The sequence below is a fragment of the Anomaloglossus baeobatrachus genome, chromosome 5 (assembly GCF_048569485.1).
Source record: "Anomaloglossus baeobatrachus isolate aAnoBae1 chromosome 5, aAnoBae1.hap1, whole genome shotgun sequence".
Lineage (NCBI taxonomy): Eukaryota > Metazoa > Chordata > Amphibia > Anura > Aromobatidae > Anomaloglossus > Anomaloglossus baeobatrachus.
Window position 1 is genome coordinate 74,180,835 of NC_134357.1, and position 22,839 is coordinate 74,203,673.

General features: G+C 44.5%; 1 protein-coding gene across 2 annotated transcripts in view; it reads right to left on the bottom strand.

The window, feature by feature from the left end:
• The window catches only part of SFXN3 (sideroflexin 3), a 50,169-nt gene extending 27,778 nt beyond the window's left edge, over positions 1-22,391 (bottom strand). The window contains exons 1-4 of one of the 2 annotated variants that reach the window (XM_075352310.1): positions 22,313-22,391; positions 10,624-10,801; positions 6,944-7,114; positions 2,331-2,429 (exon numbers count right to left, since the gene is read on the bottom strand). In XM_075352310.1, coding sequence (XP_075208425.1) covers positions 2,331-2,429; positions 6,944-7,114; positions 10,624-10,787 — 434 coding nt within the window. In that variant the 5' untranslated portion in view covers positions 10,788-10,801; positions 22,313-22,391. The remainder of the gene's footprint in view (positions 1-2,330; positions 2,430-6,943; positions 7,115-10,623; positions 10,802-22,312) is intronic. The other variant, XM_075352311.1, reaches the window with a different exon arrangement.
• Positions 22,392-22,839: the final 448 nt, after the last annotated feature.

Here is a 22,839-nt window from a genome sequence, read left to right on the forward strand (position 1 = left end):
GGCTGTGAGAGCGGGATCTGGAGGGCCATAGAGACCTACAGGGGAGGAGACACGCACAGCAGTGGGGAGTGTCCCTCCCCTGTGCAGAACGGCCGCCGGGAGGAGCCGAGCCTGTCCCTCTGCATGAATGACATGCGAGGGCAGAGAACAGAAACTAGGCCTCCGGCAAAGCCGGGGCCTAAATTTGAGCGGCGAGGCCGACGCGCAGGCACCATCGGCGCGGTTCTCGGGCGACAGCTAGAGAACCCGCTGGAAATGCCAATAAATACAGTAAGCACACTCTCCCCAAACAATAAAGTACAGGGACCCCCAAAATATAAACGTCTCAGGTACTTAGCTGCTGAGACGCAGGGCCAGGTCCCTGGGGATGAGTGCTCCGGTCCAGCAGGGTCCTGAAGGGCTGCGGATGGAAACCGGTCTCCTGCCAGGCAGGGAAACTGTGCTGGCTCCCACTTCAAGCCAGAGCCCAGGAGGAATGGTGAAGGAGCACGGCATGTAAGGCTCCAGCCTTGGATTCAACCTTACAACACCGCCGACACAGTGGGGTGAGAAGGGACATGCCGGGGGTCCAGACGTGGACCCGCACTTCTTCAATCTCATTCCAAAAGGAAAAAATCATATGAGAATGCATGTGTGGATGTATGCCTCCTGAACACAAAGCGATAAACTGGCTGGGTCTGCTCACCAGGGGGTGTATAAGCTCAGAGGGAGGAGCTACACTTTTAAGTGTAGTACTTTGTGTGTCCTCCGGAGGCAGAAGCTAAACACCCATGGTCTGGGTCTCCCAAAGGAACGATAAAGAAATAAGTATATGTCACAAATACACTGAACGGATGAACTTGTAAAGGATTCTGCAACTGTTGAACGTTTGATAACATATACTGTACTTATGTGTAAACCTGCTATATTCATACATAAGCTGGACATTAGTCTCTAGAACAGGGGTCCCCAACCTGTGGCTCAGGAACCATATGTGGCTCGCCGACTCATAATGTGTGGCCCGGGGCTGTCTGTCAGCTAGGTGCATTTGCACCAGGTCTAGCAAACAGCTATGAAGAGCAGGTCTCCAGATGGGTACATTTTTTAGTAGCCCCACACAGATAAAGATAGTAACCCCTGGAAATTGGTATACTACCTTGGTGTGCCGATTTCTGTGGAAAAGCTTTGACTGTCATACTGGTAATAGGGCCACTCGGTGCCACTACTGTGAGGAGCGAGCGCTAATGTGGCTCGCGACCTTGTCTCAGAATTGAGTGTGGCTCGTGAGCCTCTCTGAGAGCTGAATGTGGCTCTGAAGGTCAGAAAGGTTGGGCACCTCTGCTCTAGAACAATATGTAAATATCACAATATATTTATTTTAATGCAAACATTTCGAATAAAGTCATTGCCATTCATTCGTATTACAAGAACAACAGCCAAAGCCCTTTGCCCACTTACAGTATTGATTATTGCCCCAGTATTTCACATACTAAAGTTGCTAATCTATATATTCAATCCCGAAACACTTGTCTGGAATCCAGAAGGTAGAAGTAACAAGTCATTAGGGGATCACATAACACTTCTTATACAGCAGTGCACTTTCAGGGTTTCTCTAGTTTTACACTATGTAAATGTTATACAGGATTAGTAAATGTGCCCCACAGTCAGCGTCATAATATACACTGTGTGTGTATGTATAATATATATATATAGTACAGACCAAAGGTTTGGACACACCTTCTCATTCAAAGAGTTTTCTTTATTTTCATGACTCTGAAAATTGTAGCTTCACATTGAAGAACTCAAAACTATGAATTAACACATGTGGAATGAAATACTTAACAAAAAAGTGTGAAACACCTGAAAATATGTCTTATATTCTAGCTTCTTCAAAGTAGCCACCTTTTGCTTTGATTACTGCTTTGCACACTCTTGGCATTCTCTTGTAGACCATTTCCGGTGACTACCTCTTGAAGCTCATCAAGAGAATGCCAAGAGTGTGCAAAGCAGTAATCAAGGCAAAAGGTGGCTACTTTGAAGAAGCTAGAATATAAGACATATTTTCAGTTGTTTCACACTCTTTTGTTAAGTATTTCATTCCACATGTGTCAATTCATAGTTTTGAGGCCTTCAATGTGAATCTACAATTTTCAGAGTCATGAAAATAAAGCTTTGAATGAGAAGTTGTGTCCAAACGTTTGATCTGTACTGTATATATATTCTGTAACTTATGAATCTATGATATGATATCCCGTCCTTACACTCACACCTCTGCCATACAGTATATTGATATGGGTATATTATATATACTGTATATATAGCTAATGATGAGGAATCAAAATGTGTTTTACCTGTTGGTGATAGGAGCGTCCCCACTTCTATTGGTATAATTAACAATGGCGTTAAATGACTGATTGATCCACTGCCAAAATACAACAGCTGGGGTCGTTCTGTAGGCAAGAACAGTTAGTTTAATAATTCATGAATTTTCCACTAAAATGAGAGCTCTACTTCTTATGTTGGTTCGGGTAAAGCCTTAGCTCTGTGGTAGAATAACAACACATGACTATCAGGCCTCGGATACGTTTGGGGGAACATGGGCTTAAACTATAGGCTGGAATATAGAAAAGTAGAATGAAGGTAATGTACATACGGTACCTATAGAGGACTTGTAGATTGAATAATGGGAGAATATATAGAATAATTATGTGTTAAGCACAATTACTGCTCAATGGGTTTGTACCAGGTTTGGAAGTTATCGCGTACCCATTCAATCCCAAATAATCTCCTGATTCTGTAGCACAGAGCTCAGCTCATAGAAAATGATTAGAACAGATGTTAAGTGAGAACTGCAAACTCCATATCTCATTCCACATGTCAGGATCATCGGACAAGACACCTAATACACATTGGAGAGTCGGCCGGTCCCACCAACGTTTATGCGACATGTATGGTGGTTTTCCAGAAATTCCAAAAAAACTTAAGGTGATAAAATGAAAAAAAAAATTGTTTAATGTTGAAAATTCAGACTACGACAATGAGGTTAGTGATCGGTTGCCGGTATCATCAGTACATGTACAGCATGTCATCATTGGGGTACAAGACAAAGATCAGCGAGGACCAATGGTGCTGATGTTTCAAGAGATTTAACAGCAGTATAATTTTTTTTATTTATTTTATGATCAGCTTAATTTTTTTTTTATTCTACAAAAACTCCTTTAAAGCCAAAAGCGCAACATGGGGGCAATGGACTCAAGTGCATGGAATGGGCATATGAAGGGAAAAACAGCAGACCATTCTGACCTAGGTGGTAAAACATTCCATAATGGGGACATACTGTATTTAGTATTTTGCTATGGATTCTCCTTTAGGGGTACTTTGCACGTTGCGACATCGCTACTGCGATATCGTCGGGGTCAAATCGAAAGTGACGCATATCCGGAGTCGGTAACGACATTGCAACGTGTAAAGCCTAGATGCGCCGATAAACGATCGCAAAAGCGTCGTAAATCGGTGATCTGTGTAGTGTCGGTCATTTTCATAATGTCGCACCAATAAGAGATACGATGCTGTTCTTCATTCCTGCGGCAGCACACATCGCTGTGTGTGAAGCCGCAGGAGAGAGGAACATCTCCTTACCTGTGTCCACTGGCAATGCTCAAGGAGGGAGGTGGGCGGGATGTTTACGTCCTGCTTATCTCCGCCCCTCCGCTTCTATTGGCCGCCTGCCGTGTGACGTCACTGTGACGCCGCACGACCCACCCCCTTAGGAAGGAGGCGGGTCGTCGGCCAGAGCGACGTCGCAGGGCAGGTAAGTGCGTGTGAAGCTGCCATAGCGATAATGTTCGCTACGGCAGCTATCACAAGAGATCGCATGTGCGACGGGGGCGGGTACTATCGCGCTAAGCATCGCTATCATCGGCTAGCGATGTCACAGCGTGCAAAGTACCCCTTTGTCATAAAAAGTTACCACATATACACTTCATGTGATACATTATGCTAAAAATCATATTTACAGTTAGGTCCAGAAATATTTGGACAGTGACACAAGTTTTGTTATTTTAGCTGTTTACAAAAACATGTTCAGAAATACAATTATATATATAATATGGGCTGAAAGTGCACACTCCCAGCTGCAATATGAGAGTTTTCACATCCAAATCGGAGAAAGGGTTTAGGAATCATAGCTCTGTAATGCATAGCCTCCTCTTTTTCAAGGGACCAAAAGTAATTGGACAAGGGACTCTAAGGGCTGCAATTAACTCTGAAGGCGTCTCCCTCGTTAACCTGTAATCAATTAAGTAGTTAAAAGGTCTGGGGTTGATTACAGGTGTGTGGTTTTGCATTTGGAAGCTGTTGCTGTGACCAGACAACATGCGGTCTAAGGAACTCTCAATTGAGGTGAAGAAGAACATCCTGAGGCTGAAAAAAAAGAAAAAATCAATCAGAGAGATAGCAGACATGCTTGGAGTAGCAAAATCAACAGTCGGGTACATTCTGAGAAAAAGGAATTGACTGGTGAGCTTGGGAACTCAAAAAGGCCTGGGCGTCCACGGATGACAACAGTGGTGGATGATCGCCGCATACTTTCTTTGGTGAAGAAGAACCCGTTCACAACATCAACTGAAGTCCAGAACACTCTCAGTGAAGTAGGTGTATCTGTCTCTAAGTCAACAGTAAAGAGAAGACTCCATGAAAGTAAATACAAAGGGTTCACATCTAGATGCAAACCATTCATCAATTCCAAAAATAGACAGGCCAGAGTTAAATTTGCTGAAAAACACCTCATGAAGCCAGCTCAGTTCTGGAAAAGTATTCTGGACAGATGAGACAAAGATCAACCTGTACCAGAATGATGGGAAGAAAAAAGTTTGGAGAAGAAAGGGAACGGCACATGATCCAAGGCACACCACATCCTCTGTAAAACATGGTGGCGGCAACGTGATGGCATGGGCATGCATGGCTTTCAATGGCACTGGATCACTTGTGTTTATTGATGACATAACAGCAGACAAGAGTAGCCGGATGAATTATGAAGTGTACTGGGATATACTTTCAGCCCAGATTCAGCCAAATGCCGAAAAGTTGATCGGACGGCGCTTCATAGTACAGATGGACAATGACCCCAAGCATATAGCCAAAGCTACCCAGGAGTTCATGAGTGCAAAAAAGTGGAACATTCTGCAATGGCCAAGTCAATCACCAGATCTTAACCCAATTGAGCATGCATTTCACTTGCTCAAATCCAGACTTAAGACGGAAAGACCCACAAACAAGCAAGACCTGAAGGCTGCGGCTGTAAAGGCCTGGCAAAGCATTAAGAAGGAGGAAACCCAGCATTTGGTGATGTCCATGGGTTCCAGACTTAAGGCAGTGATTGCCTCCAAAGGATTCGCAACAAAATATTGAAAATAAAAATATTTTGTTTGGGTTTGGTTTATTTGTCCAATTACTTTTGACCTCCTAAAATGTGGAGTGTTTGTAAAGAAATGTGTACAATTCCTACAATTTCTATCAGATATTTTTGTTCAAACCTTCAAATTAAACGTTACAATCTGCACTTGAATTCTGTTGTAGAGGTTTCATTTCAAATCCAATGTGGTGGCATGCAGAGCCCAACTCGCGAAAATTGTGTCACTGTCCAAATATTTCTGGACCTAACTGTATGTCCCTCCATGTGATGGATTGTCCATGTGTTATCAGTGATCCGTACTCCGTGATACGTGATTGTACATGGAGATAAACTCACCTGTCCCAGCTCCTGCTGTCTGTGGTGCTGAACTCTTCGGCTCTGCTGTGTTTCTGCCTCCGCTGCAGCTACTTCCGGGTCGGCTGTGCCTGCATACATGAATATGCATGTCAGTAATTAGCCAGCTCAGAAGCAGCAGCCAGCAGAGGCTGGAGACAGCATCGCTGGAGAAGGTGAGTTAAAAATGCTTTTTATTTTCATTGTCCGTGTTTTTCTGGTACGTGTTTCATGGACCACACCATAGTGTGGCCCGTGAGACATCAGTGATGCCAGAAAAAAATGAATATGTCTCAGTGCGGAGCACATGGACATCACTGATTTGTGCGCAGACCCCTTGATTATAATGGATCTGCATATGTCAGTGATTCTGGTACGTAAAAAAAACTAGCATAAAAGTACCAGAATCACTGACGTCTGAAACAGGCCTTATTTTGTTGTTCTAGAGAACTCAAACTCTGACACCTATACTGAGTATCTGATGATTTTTCAATGACTTGCAAGGAAATGTGTCACACTAGGTACGAGAAAATACCAAGTGAATGGTGTAAAGCAAGGGAAAAGCGGTGTCTAGGGAAATTGGAGATGGTGACCCCTGACCAAACCTACCGCTGGTCCCTAGGGTACATCACCAATCTAGATGGGTCCGCACCTATGCACCGAGCCGGATACCTGACTCTAGGTATCCCTAGTGCTGGGCCCTAAAAAGGGAATGGATGGGATTAGCTCTTCATCAACCCCACTAAACACTATAGAAGACACAAGGAGGACATACAGGTGAAATAGTGCATGGATTACTTATGCACAGATGACTCAGGTGGAAGTTCAGCAATTTTTCAGCAACTATACTACAGATAAGTTCAAGCCTCCTGCTTGCAACCAGAGCTTGCATGAACTGAATAATATCACCAGCACCAGTCCAGGGAAGATGGGAGTATTTAAATGCAAGGGGAATAGTGAAAATCAACAGCTGTATGGAAGGAGATCTCTGCTGGGTCCTAAAGGGGAAGAGATGAAAACTGAGCAGGAAATCTACCTAGTATAATGAATACTAGCAACAGGAACAATAGAAAGTCAGGGAGCATTTTGCGCAGCCAAACGCTGTGACCTTCTATTGTTAGAAACCACATGACTGTGTGTCATCTGTGACACACCCGTGACAAAATTACAATATATTGAAAATATTCTATATGTAATTGATAGATGGATGAGGCACACCTGTAAAATGTCAGCATGCAGCCTGTGATTGTCATGTTCATGGGCACCTGTGCTGACATTCGCCCTACCAAGACCATCTTCTCTCCCGTATCTGGGTGGAAGGCTGAATCGTAGATGTATTTCGCTTTCCATAACTGGTCTTCAGTGAGTCCCGGTGTTCGAACGCCATTTCTGTAAGATGAATGAAAAATAGAGTTTAGAACTGTTAAAGTTTGAAAATTCAGTAAAAAAAACTATTAAAATAGGATTGGAAAATGTAATCTTCACAGTTCTCACTTCTGTTTTAGACAATACCTTACAGTGAAAGATTTATCACGGATTTTCAGTGTGGGTCCTGCACTATAAGGCTCTGTGCCCACATGTGCGTATTGCATGCAGTTACGCTGCGATCTGCACTGCAGCATAACTGCATGCGTCCTGCGTCCCCTGCACAATCTATGAAGATTATGCATAATCCATGCTCACGTGGCGTTTTAGAATGCAGCGATTTGCATGCTGCCAAATCGCTGCGTTCTGAAAAGCAACATGTCACTTCTTTCGTGCGCTTTGCATGCTGTCTCCATTCTGTCTATAGGGAGAGGCAGTATCCAGAGCGCACGAATTCTGCCATCACCAAAGTTTCAGAACGGAGCTTTCCAGCTGCGCTCTAAAGCGGACATGCAGTGACATTACGCTGCGGTGCAGAGCGCACACACGTGGGCACATAGCCTAAATGTGCCACAGTTTAGAGCACAATATCTACTGATGGGTTTATGAAAACTCTATATATATTTTCCAAAAAAACCTGCAGTTTCAGTATAGATTGTCATAAAGAATTGTTGATGATTTTAAAGGCGGCGTTACAAGCTACGATTTATATGACGATCCTGTTAGCGATGTGACACGCCCAGATCGTGGTTACGATTTGCCGAGATCGCTCATAGGTCGTTTATTAGCGGTCACACGTACAGATCTCACAAACGACGCTACATCGTTCAGCGATATATTGTTTGACCAAGGCGGTCGTGTGGATGTTGTTCGTCGTTTGCAGGGTGTCAAATGTAGCAATATGTCTGCTGCGTTCCAAACGACGGACAATATTTTGAAACTGAACGATGTGTCAACGATCAACGATTTTCAACCTATTTGCGATCGTTCGGAGTCACTCGTAGGTGTCACACGCAACGACGTCGCTAACGATGACAGAAGTGCATCACGGAATCCGTGTCCCCGACGACATATTGTCAGATAAATTGTAGCGTGTAACGCCGCCTTAAGTCATTGGTAGCAAATCTGTATCAAAATCCATAGATATAAAATAAGTATTTTGATGCTCAGCCACTGAATTGGGCAGAAAAATGCAGCCACGCCTAAAACCATCCTCTCCCTGCTCCTGACAGCCATGTCATGTATTGTCATGCCTGTGATTGGCCACTGTAAAAAAAAGGAAGCAAACTCTACTTCCGGGTCCAACAATTATCACTAATGCAAATTCACTGTTTTCCCTTTCCACCGGCATCTCTGATTGGCTGCCATTGGACCACGCCCCTACCCTTTGAAACAGCCTCTGTGATTGGTTGGAATCGCACATGCTGTCTGTGTCCTTAGACTGGTGATAAATGAAACAATTGGCATAGGGTCCACCATATATTGATACCAGCACAGATAAAGTCCATGGCTATAGGCTGCAGCCCACAGCAGTGTGCTTATATTGGCTGTGTATCAAAATAAGAGGGACCACATGCGACAGAATGGGAAACCATTGAATATGGATTTGTGATAATTGACAGACCTAGAAATAGTGCTGCAGCCGCGGTGAGACTTGGTAAGTATATACTGCTTTACCCATTTTTTTATTTTCTTTCTTTTACAGCCCACCTACACCATTTTTCAACACATCACTTTTGCCTAATGGGTTCGGCTAGGATCGTCGATCCAATCGCGATTTCAGGCAGGATTGGTGATCCTTAACTGAACCAATCCTTAGCAGGATCGCTCATCTCTAATCAAGACCATAAGACATTTATCCAATTAACGTAAAACAGCATCTTATAAGCCAAACATTCCACACTACACACCGAGATATGCACCATTAACAAATGCGTGCTAACCAAGAAGACCACAGCCCATCAAAGTAGGCATTTCTATTTAGTTTGAGATGCATTCTTTTTTCCAGTAGAATAAGAGAGTTCACATTTATAACATATTCTTTACGTGACAGAGGGTTCAGAGAAATCCAATGTGCGGCAATCAATTTCCTAGCTATATACAGTTATCTAGCGACAGCAATATATCCTACCTCATCAACCCATACTTCTTCAACATAGCCCAGTATGCAAACAAGAGGGTCCCTAGGCAATTCACATCCATATGCCACTTCCGTGAGGTTATGGACCACAAGCCAGAATGCGCATGTAATGCTCACGGCCGTGTAGTGGCAGCGAGCAGGAGTAGTGAACCCACTGGATCACAGGGGGACCCGGGTTTACCCTTTAGTGGAAGGGGCTGAACTAAGCGTCCACCGCGAGGTGGATGCCAGATACCACTCCCAGGGCAGTGACCGGGACTGTGTCTGCTGAATGCCAGGGCAGGTGACGGACTCAGGAATAGACGGGTACCGGTGGGGTGACTGAGGCACGCTGGTCAGTCGGGTACAGACAGGAATGGTGGCCATGGCAGGGATAGACAGGTCTGGGAAGGCAGGTACTGGAGACGGACACAGGGATAATGAAACAGGAGCTCTGAATCTGACAACTAGCTAGGTAGCAGACTGGAAACCCTAATGGGAGGATGCCTTAAATACACTGTGCCCCTCAGCCATAGGCTGAGAGGCATTTCATGGAAATAGCATGCCGACCCTTTTAGAGGAAGGCCTGTGTGTGTGCGCGCACATCTTAGATGCACTCCCAGGAACTCTGTGCAACATGTACAGGGCCCTGGAGGGGAAGGAGGAAGAAGCACATGTGGATGGCCAGGGGAATGCGTGGGAGGACGCGACCCGGCCGGGGCAGTAAGTCGGTGTCTCTGCAGAGAGACTGGCGCTACAGCGCACAAGCGAGGACAGGTCCACAGAATATGAAGTATCCCTCCCCCTCCCCAGTAGAATGAGGGCAATTAGAGTGTAATTTGAGGTTTATCTTAAACATGACGTCAGGCGACTTATAATCTCTTAGTATAATGTACAGCTGAGAGAGCCTTTTCGGTGAGAGAAGGGGGATGTATTCCAACATAGATGCCCAGTTCTCATCAGAAATGTCTCCAACCTCCAATTAGTTTAGTCACCAGTGGGAATTTTTGCAGGAAATTAAACCATAAGTTATTATAGATTCAGGATATCCCATTGGTGTTCCCTAAAGAGTATATGGTATCCAGTACACTATCCCTCTGAATTTTCATAATCTTAGATATAGGTATTGTTAAAATGACAAAGATATCACGATTCAAATTAAACTTGTATATTTAATAACAGCGTATCTCAACTCTGGTCCTAACTGCCTACAACACAATGTTCTAGTATTGCACAAGTTACGGTAAATTGTATAATTATTATCATGGCATAAGACATAGACACAGGCGTTGACTCTACAGGATATCTTTAAATTACAGCTTTTTGGTGGAGCTGGAGTTTCAACACATTATTTTAGGTAATAGAATATTTCATAAAGCCAAGCAGTAGAATTCCACTACTTAATGTAATATACCTGTAGTTTTCTATAATGGTCTTAGATTCATCAAGCACTTTGGGTCCAAGTAGAATATTGCGAGGATCTGTTACCATAAAAAAATGTCTGGCTCGTCCTTCGAACGTGCTCTGGTCCCATCGAGGTTCCTTAATGTTAATATTGAAGGGAAGTTCTTCAGGCATTGTCTGAAAAAATGCTAAGAAGTAAAATTTTGTCAGGATTCTTACAATCTTATCAACAGCATAACAATTCTCAGTATCATTTTATTATCTTCTTATAATATATTCAATATCTAATTCTTAACGTTCTTTACATAAGCACAAAAATGTTCCTTTTTTCCTAGTGTGCTCAGTGTTTTACTTGAGTAGAGACAGGATATATACTCTATCTGCCTATAGAAAACGTCTGCTAAGCCGTCATTCTTGTCTGTGAATTTTAGTCTAAATGAATGTAGACATATGAAAATGCCATGCCGAATATTGTAGGTGCAAACGCATACACAGAATAGCATTGGCTACATATTCTGTATTTCTTGGAATGTTTAAAATTTAAATTTGCCAGCTTATACAGATTTGATTTGCAGAGAATAAATTAGCTATAAATCTAAAACCCTCTACTTGCCTGAAAAAAATCTGTATAAGGCCAGGGCCACATGGGGATCTACTGCGATCCTTGCATGACACTCGGCTCACGCTGGCAGCACGGCGGGAGCCGAGTGTCATGCGAGTGTCCCTGCGACTGAGGTCCGATCGTGCGATCAGACCACAGCTGCGGGGGGCGGGCCGGTACTGAGGAGGGGAGGGAGGGATTTATCTGCCTCTCTACTCCGTTGCCGGCTATTGCCATTCTCACTCTACATTCGCATTACACCGGTGTAATGCGAGTGCTGTGTGATTTTTCTCTCGCCCCATAGACTTGAATGGGTGCGAGAGAAAGAAGGATCGCATTGCACCCGCAGCATGCTGCTACTATTTTCTTGGTCCGATTAGGGCGGAGAAAATAATTGCTCATGGGTGCTGACACATAGGGTAATATTGGACAGAGTGGAATGCGATGTTTTAACGCATTCCACTCGCTTTGATTTTCATGCCGTATGTCTTAGGCCGGCTTTGCACACTATGACATCGCAGGTGCGATGTCGGTGGGGTCAAATCGAAAGTGACGCACATCCGGCGTCACTTGCAATGTCGTAGTGTGTAAAACCTTTTTGATACGATTAACGAGCGCAAAAGCGTCGTTATCGTATCATCGGTGTAGTCTCTGACATTTCCATAATGCCGGTGCAGCGACAGGTACAATGTTGTTCCTCGTTCCTGCGGCAGCACACATCGCTGTGTATGAAACCGCAGGAGCGAGGAACATCACCTTACCTGCGTCCCGTCTGCAATGAGAAGGAAGGAGGTGGGCGGGATGTTTACATACTGCTCATCTCCGCCCCTCCGTTGCAATTGGCCGTCTGCCGTGTGACGTCGCTGTGACGCCGCACGGCCCGCCCCCTTAGGAAGGAAGCGGTTCGCCGGCCAGAGCGACGTCGCAGAACAGGTGAGTGCATGTGAAGCTGACATAGCGATAATGTCCGCTACGGCAGCTATCACAAGATATCGCACATACGACGGGGGCGGGGACTATCGCACTCGACATCGCAGCATCGGCTTGCGATGTCGTAATGTGCAAAGCTGGCCTTAGGCCTACCACTCAGAGGTCTGCTAGGAGTGTATTGAACCCCTTTTGAGCTCAATGCAAACACTGTCTAATTCATTTCTGTTATGCTAGGTATGGGGGAAGTACCAAGCGCACAGCAAAAGGGAAGGTAAGGGAAACCCTATGTCTAGGGAAAGGGAAGATGGTGACCCGTAACCGATCCTACTGCTGGTCTCTGGGGTCCCTCACCACCCTAGATAGGTTCCGCACCTATGCGCTGAGCCGGATACCTGACCCTAGGTATCCCTAGTGCTGGGCCCTAAATAGGGAATGGATGGGAAGAGCTCTTCGTCAACCCCACTAAATAACCATAGAAGACACAAGGTGGACACACAGGGGGAAAAGAATGAACTTCTTATCCTTCTATGACTCAGGTAAAAGTTCAGCAAAGTGTTCAGCAATGATGCCACAGAGGAGTACAAACCACCTGCTTTGCAACCTCGGCTTGAAGGAACTGAAAAATATCACCAGCACCAGTCCAAGGAAGGATTGGTATATAAACACAAAGAGAAGGCTGATGATCAGCAGCTCAGTGGAAGTAGAGCTCCTGTTGGGTTCAAAAGGGGGAGAAATAAAACCAGCAAGAAAGCTATCTATACCAATGAATACTGACAGCAGGAACAATTAGTCAGGAAGTATTCTGCGCAGCCAAACGCTGTGACCTTCCATGGCCAGACACCACATGACTGTCTGTCATACATGACCCACCCGTGACAATTTCCAAGTGACCTTAATGTATCATGAATAGGAATTTATTTTCAAGGGTATGGAGGACTGCCTCTAGTCACTCAGATTGTATACCCAGACTGCACACTACTTATCTCTTTCCCAATGTGCCCTCTCGGCATCAATTTCTTCTGTCAATCTTGTGTATTTCTTCGCCCATAGTAACTCCTCTGTGCCTTCTATGCCTAACTGAGTAGACTTAGTAAATGTACTCATATTCTGATTACAGCTACAGTTCCAGACAGTCGACATCCACTGGTGCTAAAAGTGAAAACTCCACTCAGTGGAAACTCAGACCACTAAGCCTCTGCGCACTACACTCACACTAGTGCGAAATCATCCAAGTCACTAAAGTGGGATGATCTGCTAGTTGCCCATAGTCCTCGAAAATAATTTATTTTCAGATCAACACAGAAAGAGATTCAATAATTCTTCATCAGCAGAGTAATCGTCAACCCATGAAATTGACTGAAACCAATCTTTTTGATAAAAAAAAGAAATGTAATATGGGTCAGAAACAGGGACATAACTACAATAGGTGCTGGGGTTCCCATCTCACCCTGACCTTGGAGCCTGGGGGGGCTAAAAAGTCCCTTTTGCCCTTCTAAAAAGACATATACTATTAAAGATTCTGCAATAATTAGGGGCCTTGTCGAGCTTTTGCATAGAACTTCAAGTTACACCACTGATCAGAAAGTATCTATTTCTTCAAGAAAGGCTAAATGTAAAGCTGTCCTTTCAAGATAAAATGTAGTTATAATAAATATTATCAAAGAAATATGATTCTTTCTCCACTTACGAGACACTACTTTCCCTCTCCCCTACCTCTCATTCAATCCAGAGGGACTTTCTGCTCACTGAGGGACCAGGTTACATGCTCCCAATAAAAGTCTCTGAAGACACACATAGATTATACTGTAGCTTATTATAACTATTATTTCACTTCCTAGTGCTTGAGTCACAGCTACATAGCTCAGTACTTTTGTACACTATGATGTCGTCCATGTTGCTACTACTTTCATTAGGAATGGAAGGCCGCCCATATGATGACAGGTTCAAAAAGTTAGATATGTTTAGCCTAGAAAAAAGACGTCTCTGAGGAGATCTGATTCATATGTATAAATATATGTGTGCTCAATATAAAGGACTGGCACATGACTTATTTCTTCCGAGGACAGTACTAAGGACCAGGGGGCACTCACTGCGAGTGGAAGAAAAGCGATTCCGACAGCTAAATAGGAAAGGGTTCTTTACAGTTAGAGCAGTCAGACTGTGGAATACACTACCACAAGAGGTAGTGATGGCAGATACTATAACAGCTTTCAAAAAAGGGCTGGATGATTTCCTCAGTACACAAAACATTGTTGGTTATAAGTGACTTAAGGCCGCTTTACACGCTACGACATCGCTAATGCGATGTCGTTGGGGTCACGGATTTTGTGACGCACATCCGGTCGCATTAGCGATGTCGTTGCGTGTGACACCTATGAGCGATTTTGAATCGTCGCAAAAACGTTCAAAATCGCTTATCGGTGACATGGGGGTCCCTTCTCAATTTATCGCTGCTGCAGCGTGTACGATGTAGTTCATCGTTCCTGCAGCAGCACACATCGCTATGTGTGACACCGCAGGAACGAGGAAGCTCTCCTTACCTGCCGCCGCCCGCAATGAGGAAGAAAGAAGGTGGGCGGGATGTTACGTCCCGCTCATCTCCGCCCCTCCGCTTTGATTGGGCGGCCGGTTAGTGACGTCGCTGTGACGCCGCACGGACCGCCCCCTTAGAAAGGAGGCGGTTCGCCGGCCACAGCGACGTTGCAGAGCAGGTCAGTAGTGTGACGGGTCTGGGTGATGTTGTGCGCCACGGGCAACGATTTGCCCGTGTCGCACAACCGATGGGGGCGGGTACCCACGCTAGCAATATCGGGACAAAATGTAGAATTGGTGGAGGAGGCTGAACTAGATGGGTCTTTTTTCAACCTATGTAACTATGTATCAAATGAAGATAGAGGAGCATTATATATTCTTTTCTCTATGCTTTGTATGGATGATCACCAGCCACTAGCTCAAAAATACCAATAAAATTAGACATGGAGCCTACAGAGAGATAGCATGGGGAAAACTGAATGATACAAGTCATATAATGACTAGGTGTAGTGTTACTCCTCATTTATACACAACAGCCCATACTGAAAAGTTGCCTGATGTGATATATATATATATATATATATATATATATATATATATATATATATATATATATATATATATATATATAATATATACAGTTAGGTCCAGAAATATTTGGACAGTGACACAAGTTTTGTTATTTTAGCTGTTTACAAAAACATGTTCAGAAATACAATTATATATAATATGGGCTGAAAGTGCACACTCCCAGCTGCAATATGAGAGTTTTCACATCCAAATCGGAGAAAGGGTTTAGGAATCATAGCTCTGTAATGCATAGCCTCCTCTTTTTCAAGGGACCAAAAGTAATTGGACAAGGGACTCTAAGGGCTGCAATTAACTCTGAAGGCGTCTCCCTCGTTAACCTGTAATCAATGAAGTAGTTAAAAGGTCTGGGGTTGATTACAGGTGTGTGGTTTTGCATTTGGAAGCTGTTGCTGTGACCAGACAACATGCGGTCTAAGGAACTCTCAATTGAGGTGAAGCAGAACATCCTGAGGCTGAAAAAAAAGAAAAAATCCATCAGAGAGATAGCAGACATGCTTGGAGTAGCAAAATCAACAGTCGGGTACATTCTGAGAAAAAAGGAATTGACTGGTGAGCTTGGGAACTCAAAAAGGCCTGGGCGTCCACGGATGACAACAGTGGTGGATGATCGCCGCATACTTTCTTTGGTGAAGAAGAACCCGTTCACAACATCAACTGAAGTCCAGAACACTCTCAGTGAAGTAGGTGTATCTGTCTCTAAGTCAACAGTAAAGAAAAGACTCCATGAAAGTAAATACAAAGGGTTCACATCTAGATGCAAACCAATCATCAATTCCAAAAATAGACAGGCCAGAGTTAAATTTGCTGAAAAACACCTCATGAAGCCAGCTCAGTTCTGGAAAAGTATTCTATGGACAGATGAGACCAAGATCAACCTGTACCAGAATGATGGGAAGAAAAAAGTTTGGAGAAGAAAGGGAACGGCACATGATCCAAGGCACACCACATCCTCTGTAAAACATGGTGGAGGCAACGTGATGGCATGGGCATGCATGGCTTTCAATGGCACTGGGTCGCTTGTGTTTATTGATGACATAACAGCAGACAAGAGTAGCCGGATGAATTCTGAAGTGTACCGGGATATACTTTCAGCCCAGATTCAGCCAAATGCCGCAAAGTTGATCGGACGGCGCTTCATAGTACAGATGGACAATGACCCCAAGCATACAGCCAAAGCTACCCAGGAGTTCATGAGTGCAAAAAAGTGGAACATTCTGCAATGGCCAAGTCAATCACCAGATCTTAACCCAATTGAGCATGCATTTCACTTGCTCAAATCCAGACTTAAGACGGAAAGACCCACAAACAAGCAAGACCTGAAGGCTGCGGCTGTAAAGGCCTGGCAAAGCATTAAGAAGGAGGAAACCCAGCGTTTGGTGATGTCCATGGGTTCCAGACTTAAGGCAGTGATTGCCTCCAAAGTATTCGCAACAAAATATTGAAAATAAAAATATTTTGTTTGGGTTTGGTTTATTTGTCCAATTACTTTTGACCTCCTAAAATGTGGAGTGTTTGTAAAGATATGTGTACAATTCCTACAATTTCTATCAGATATTTTTGTTCAAACCTTCAAATTAAACGTTACAATCTGCACTTGAATTCTGTTGTAGAGGTTTCATTTCAAATCCAATGTGGTGGCATGCAGAGCCCAACTCGCGAAAATTGTGTCACTGTCCAAATATTTCTGGACCTAACTGTATATGTGTGTGTGTGTGTGTGTGTGTGTGTGTGAATGTATAAGACCATCTCCAGTAAAGGTCCAGGTGTCCAAAGAGCACTAGCTCAATTTACACTATTTGTCTACAAGCTCCTGAGATATTAATCCAATACTGCAATGACTGAACACCGGATTATCACTGCACTGACTGCAGAAGAGAGGAAAGCAGCTTTGCATCCAGGCAACTTCCAGTCTGTGCTATTAATCAATTTTTCTCTAAAAATAACTGAAGATGATAATCCATAATCTAGAGCTGAGAACTGGCGGTTTTGTTTCTGTGGCTCCTGGAAGAGCTGGAGACAAGGTCAGCATCAGTACCAGGAAAACCTAGGATGCCATTACCAAAAATATACAGTTTATACAGTTATACACCCAGAACTGCTTGTGGTACTGGGTGTATATTGCACCTGACAGGTTCCCTTTGATATTGTATTGCATGACCTCTTTGTTGTCTATTTGGTTCAGTTCTTTCCTGTTTTCCTCCATGTTCACACATCCAAGCCTTCTTCACCTCTTGCCGCCTCCAACTCAAAAATATTTCCCGGATCCGTACATTCCTTTCCCAAGAAGCTTCAAAAACCCTAGTACATGCCCTTATTATCTCCCACCTGGATTATTGCAACCTCCTGCTCTGTGGCCTCCCTTCTAACAGTCTTGCTCTCCTTCAATCTATTCTAGACTCTGCTGCCCGACTAATCCACCTGTCCCTCCACTACTTCCCGACCTCTCCTCTCTGCCAATCCCTTCACTGGCTTCCCATTGCCCAAAGACTCCATTTCAAAACACTAAAGGCCCCGTCACACAAAGCAACATCGCTGCTAACGAACAACTTTTGTGACGTTGCTAGCGATGTTGCTGTGTGTGACATCCAGCAACAACCTGGCCCCTGCTGTGAGGTCGTTGGTTGTTGCTGAATGTCCAGGGCCATTTTTTAGTTGTTGCTGTCCCGCTGTGAAGCACAGATCGCTGTGTGTGACAGCGAGACAGCAACAACTAAATGTGCAGGCAGCAGGAGCCGGCTTCTGCGGAGGCTGGTAACCAATGTAAACATCGGGTAACCAAGAAGCCCTGTCCTTGGTTACCCGATATTTACCTTTGTTACCAGCCTCCGCCGCTCTCACTGTCAGTGCCGGCTCCTGCTCTGTGCACATGTAGCTGCAGGACACATCGGGTTAATTAACCCGATGTGTGCTGTAACTAGGAGAGCAAGGAGCCAGCGCTCAGTGTGCGCTGCTCCCTGTTCTCTGCACGTGTAGCTCCGTGCGCTGGTAACCAAGGTAAATATCGCGTTGGTTACCCGATATTTACCTTAGTTACCAAGCGCAGCATCTTCCACGCGGCGCTGGGGGCTGGTCACTGGTTGCTGGTGAGCTCACCAGCAACTCGTGTAGCCACGCTCCAGCGATCCCTGCCAGGTCAGGTTGCTGGTGGGATCGCTGGAGCGTCGCAGTGTGACATCTCACCAGCAACCTCCTAGCAACTTACCAGCGATCCCTATCGTTGTTGGGATCGCTGGTAAGTTGCTTAGTGTGACTGGACCTTAACCATGAGATACAAAGCCATCCACAACCTGTCTCCTCCCTACATCTCTGACCTAGTCTCCCGGTACTTACCTGCACGTAACCTTCGATCCTCAAAAGATCTCCTCTTATCTCCTCTTCCCACAATCGCGTACAAGATTTCTCCCGTGCCTCCCCCATACTCTGGAATGCTCTGCCACAACACATCAGACTCTCGCCTACCTTGACAAGCTTCAAAAGAAACCTGAAGACCCACCTCTTCCGACAAGCCTACAACCTGCCGTAACCCTCAGTCTGATACAGCGCCGCACAATCAGCTCTACCCTCACCTACTGTATCCTAACCTATCCCTTGTAGACTGAGCCCTCGTGGGCAGGGACCTCTCTCCTCCTGTACCTGTCTGTGTCTTGTATTGTTTATGACTATTGTACTTGCCCTATTATGTACACCCCTTTCACATGTAAAGCGCCATGGAATTGATGGCGCTATAATAATAAATAATAATAATAATGTTGTGATGATGCAGTTTTGCTCTGTCCCAAGTAAACAGTCCATTCTCCAATAATAATGCTGATGATTCTGCTGAAATCTGCACCATGAAATTCCTACATTTATATCATGTGTCCTGTGTGTGTTATTAAACCCTAATTTCTGAGCCTCCTATGAAAAGCCAAATCCATCATTCTTTCCAGAGCTCAGTTCTGTACCAGCCCCAGCCTTTTGGGACAATGCCCAGATACTTTACACTCAAACTTTCCGATTTAACCTCCATATAAAGTCAAATTAAAGGCAGGGATTGTTCCTTAACCTCTTCTTTTCCGTTCTGCTTGTAAATCAGCCCTGCTTTTCCTATAGCAGAAATTGCAGTGATATAGTGTATGATTGGCGCAGACCAGTGATACATTGCATTAATAGTATCCGTTCTCTACATATGGTCGTCTCCATGAGAACTGCAGGACTGGATCCGGAGTCTGCGCTGGTATATGGAGGCGTTACCTCGCCTGCCAATACTGAAAAGCCTTTCTTTGCAAAACAGACAAGGATTCAAAGGTACAAAGACTGGAATATGTTTCCTCTTATGGCTGTAATATTAAAATATGCAATAAAAATATAATGAAACATATATAACGTTCAAACATCTTCACATACAGGTCAGGGATACAGAACAGATCATTGTGTGCTATACTGAGGATCCATTACACATGAGATAAGATCCAGTAGGGAGCAGATTTGTTCATGGAGAACTGGTTTCTTTTCGTTCAGATTATTTGGCACCAGCACCAGGACCCCACCCAAAATGCCAGAATGCAAGAACGACGGAGAAAAATATCACTGGTTACTAATGTACTGTATATATTTCTACAAATATAGTAAATATTTATATTCTCAGCCAATGTGCCACTATGGTTAAGGGTAAGGGTTTGCAAAACTAAACACACCCTTATCCGTAATGTACCTTAATTCCCAAATAGAAAAACCCTAATCCTCCATTATACACTATCAGTATGATCCTAAATTTACCCTAACCTACCCTGAACAAGCCCAAATGCACCTTAATACACAATCAAGAAGATGACCCTAAACTTGACCCTACTTTAATAAGACTTTACCATAGATAGATAGCTAATACATAGATAGATAGATAGATAGATAGATAGAGGGATAGAGAGATAGATAATACATAGATAGATAGAAGGATAGATAGATAATACATAGATAGATAGATAGATAGAGAGAGAGAGAGAGATAGATAGAGGGAGAGATAGATAGATAGATAGAGAGAGATAGATAGAGAGATAGAGGGATAGATAGATAGATAGATAGAGAGAGAGAGAGAGAGATAGATAGAGGGAGAGATAGATAGATAGATAGATAGAGAGAGATAGATAGAGAGATAGATAGATAGATAATACATAGATAGATAGAAGGATAGATAAATAATACATAGATAGATAGATAGATAGATAGAGAGAGAGAGAGAGAGAGATAGATAGAGGGAGAGATAGATAGAAGGATAGATGGATAGAGAGAGATAGATAGATAGATAGATAGATAGATAGATAGATAGATAGATAGATAGATAGATAGATAGATAGATAGATAGATGGATGGATGGATGGATGGATGCTGTGGGAGAGTCACGCCTTTCTATTTGTGATCAGATTGTAATGCTCATTACACTTGAACCCTCCTCCAGTTGAGGACAGCCCCAGGATTCCCCGGGTCTCGGCAGGAATGGGGGGATCTCAGCGCTGATTTACCATATATAACACATTGGATAATCTCTCGCCCATTGTCCCCGGATCCTGTGCTCGGCGTCGCTGCACTGTAACCCTTTCCCTGCCAGCCATGTAGATACCATGCTGCTAACCACCAGGGAAGTTTATAGTAATATTTCTGCAGAATATTAACTCTTACGTTCTAAGAAACAAAGCGCAATGTGCACAGCATGTACAGTGTATAGAGAGCGGCATGTACAGTGTATAGAGAGCGGCATGTGCAGTGTATAGAGAGCGGCATGTGCAGTGTATAGAGAGCGGCATGTACAGTGTATAGAGAGCGGCATGTACAGTGTATAGAGAGCGGCATGTACAGTGTATAGAGAGCGGCATGTGCAGTGTATAGAGAGCGGCATGTACAGTGTATAGAGAGCGGCATGTACAGTGTATAGAGAGCGGCATGTACAGTGTATAGAGAGCGGCATGTACAGTGTATAGAGAGCGGCATGTACAGTGTATAGAGAGCGGCATGTGCAGTGTATAGAGAGCGGCATGTGCAGTGTATAGAGAGCGGCATGTGCAGTGTATAGAGAGCGGCATGTGCAGTGTATAGAGAGCGGCATGTACAGTGTATAGAGAGCGGCATGTACAGTGTATAGAGAGCGGCATGTACAGTGTATAGAGAGCGGCATGTACAGTGTATAGAGAGCGGCATGTACAGTGTATAGAGAGCGGCATGTGCAGTGTATAGAGAGCGGCATGTGCAGTGTATAGAGAGCGGCATGTGCAGTGTATAGAGAGCGGCATGTGCAGTGTATAGAGAGCGGCATGTGCAGTGTATAGAGAGCGGCATGTGCAGTGTATAGAGAGCGGCATGTACAGTGTATAGAGAGCGGCATGTACAGTGTATAGAGAGCGGCATGTACAGTGTATAGAGAGCGGCATGTACAGTGTATAGAGAGCGGCATGTACAGTGTATAGAGAGCGGCATGTACAGTGTATAGAGAGCGGCATGTGCAGTGTATAGAGAGCGGCATGTACAGTGTATAGAGAGCGGCATGTACAGTGTATAGAGAGCGGCATGTGCAGTGTATACAGAGCGGCATGTACAGTGTATAGAGAGCGGCATGTACAGTGTATAGAGAGCGGCATGTGCAGTGTATAGAGAGCGGCATGTGCAGTGTATAGAGAGCGGCATGTACAGTGTATAGAGAGCGGCATGTGCAGTGTATAGAGAGCGGCATGTACAGTGTATAGAGAGCGGCATGTGCAGTGTATAGAGAGCGGCATGTACAGTGTATAGAGAGCGGCATGTGCAGTGTATAGAGAGCGGCATGTGCAGTGTATAGAGAGCGGCATGTACAGTGTATAGAGAGCGGCATGTACAGTGTATAGAGAGCGGCATGTACAGTGTATAGAGAGCGGCATGTACAGTGTATAGAGAGCGGCATGTACAGTGTATAGAGAGCGGCATGTACAGTGTATAGAGAGCGGCATGTACAGTGTATAGAGAGCGGCATGTACAGTGTATAGAGAGCGGCATGTACAGTGTATAGAGAGCGGCATGTACAGTGTATAGAGAGACTTACGCTTTGTACGTCCTTGCTCAGAAGTCAAATGCTGCCCGCATCCAGTGATAGCAGTGACCTCTCAATGACGTCACACGCTTGTACAGTACAGGGGAGGGAGGACAACCTAGCGTGCCAGCTGACAGCCAATGCATTAATAATACCGCACACATAAACATGAGCGCGGCCTGTGATTGGCTGCTGTCAGTGGGGCAGTGCGGGGCGGGCACAGGGGGAGGCTATGAATAGCTGCTGCCCCGGGAGGGGGCTGGCTGACTCCAGTTACTGCCTGCTATCATGTGGGGGCGATTGTATCACGTGAAAATGCGAAATATTCTCCCTGCGCTGCCTAATAGAATGGCACAAGACTGAAATGAGTAATATGTAGCAGAGCTGCATGTGTCAGGTTTATCAGAGCAAACAATATTTAGGTGACGTTCAAATGTTGCGTTTTTAGTGCAGATTTTCCATGGAAACTGACCTGCAGAAAATGGCACCAGCTTCTCATCAACTCTATCTACACATTGCGGATATTTATAGAATCAGCA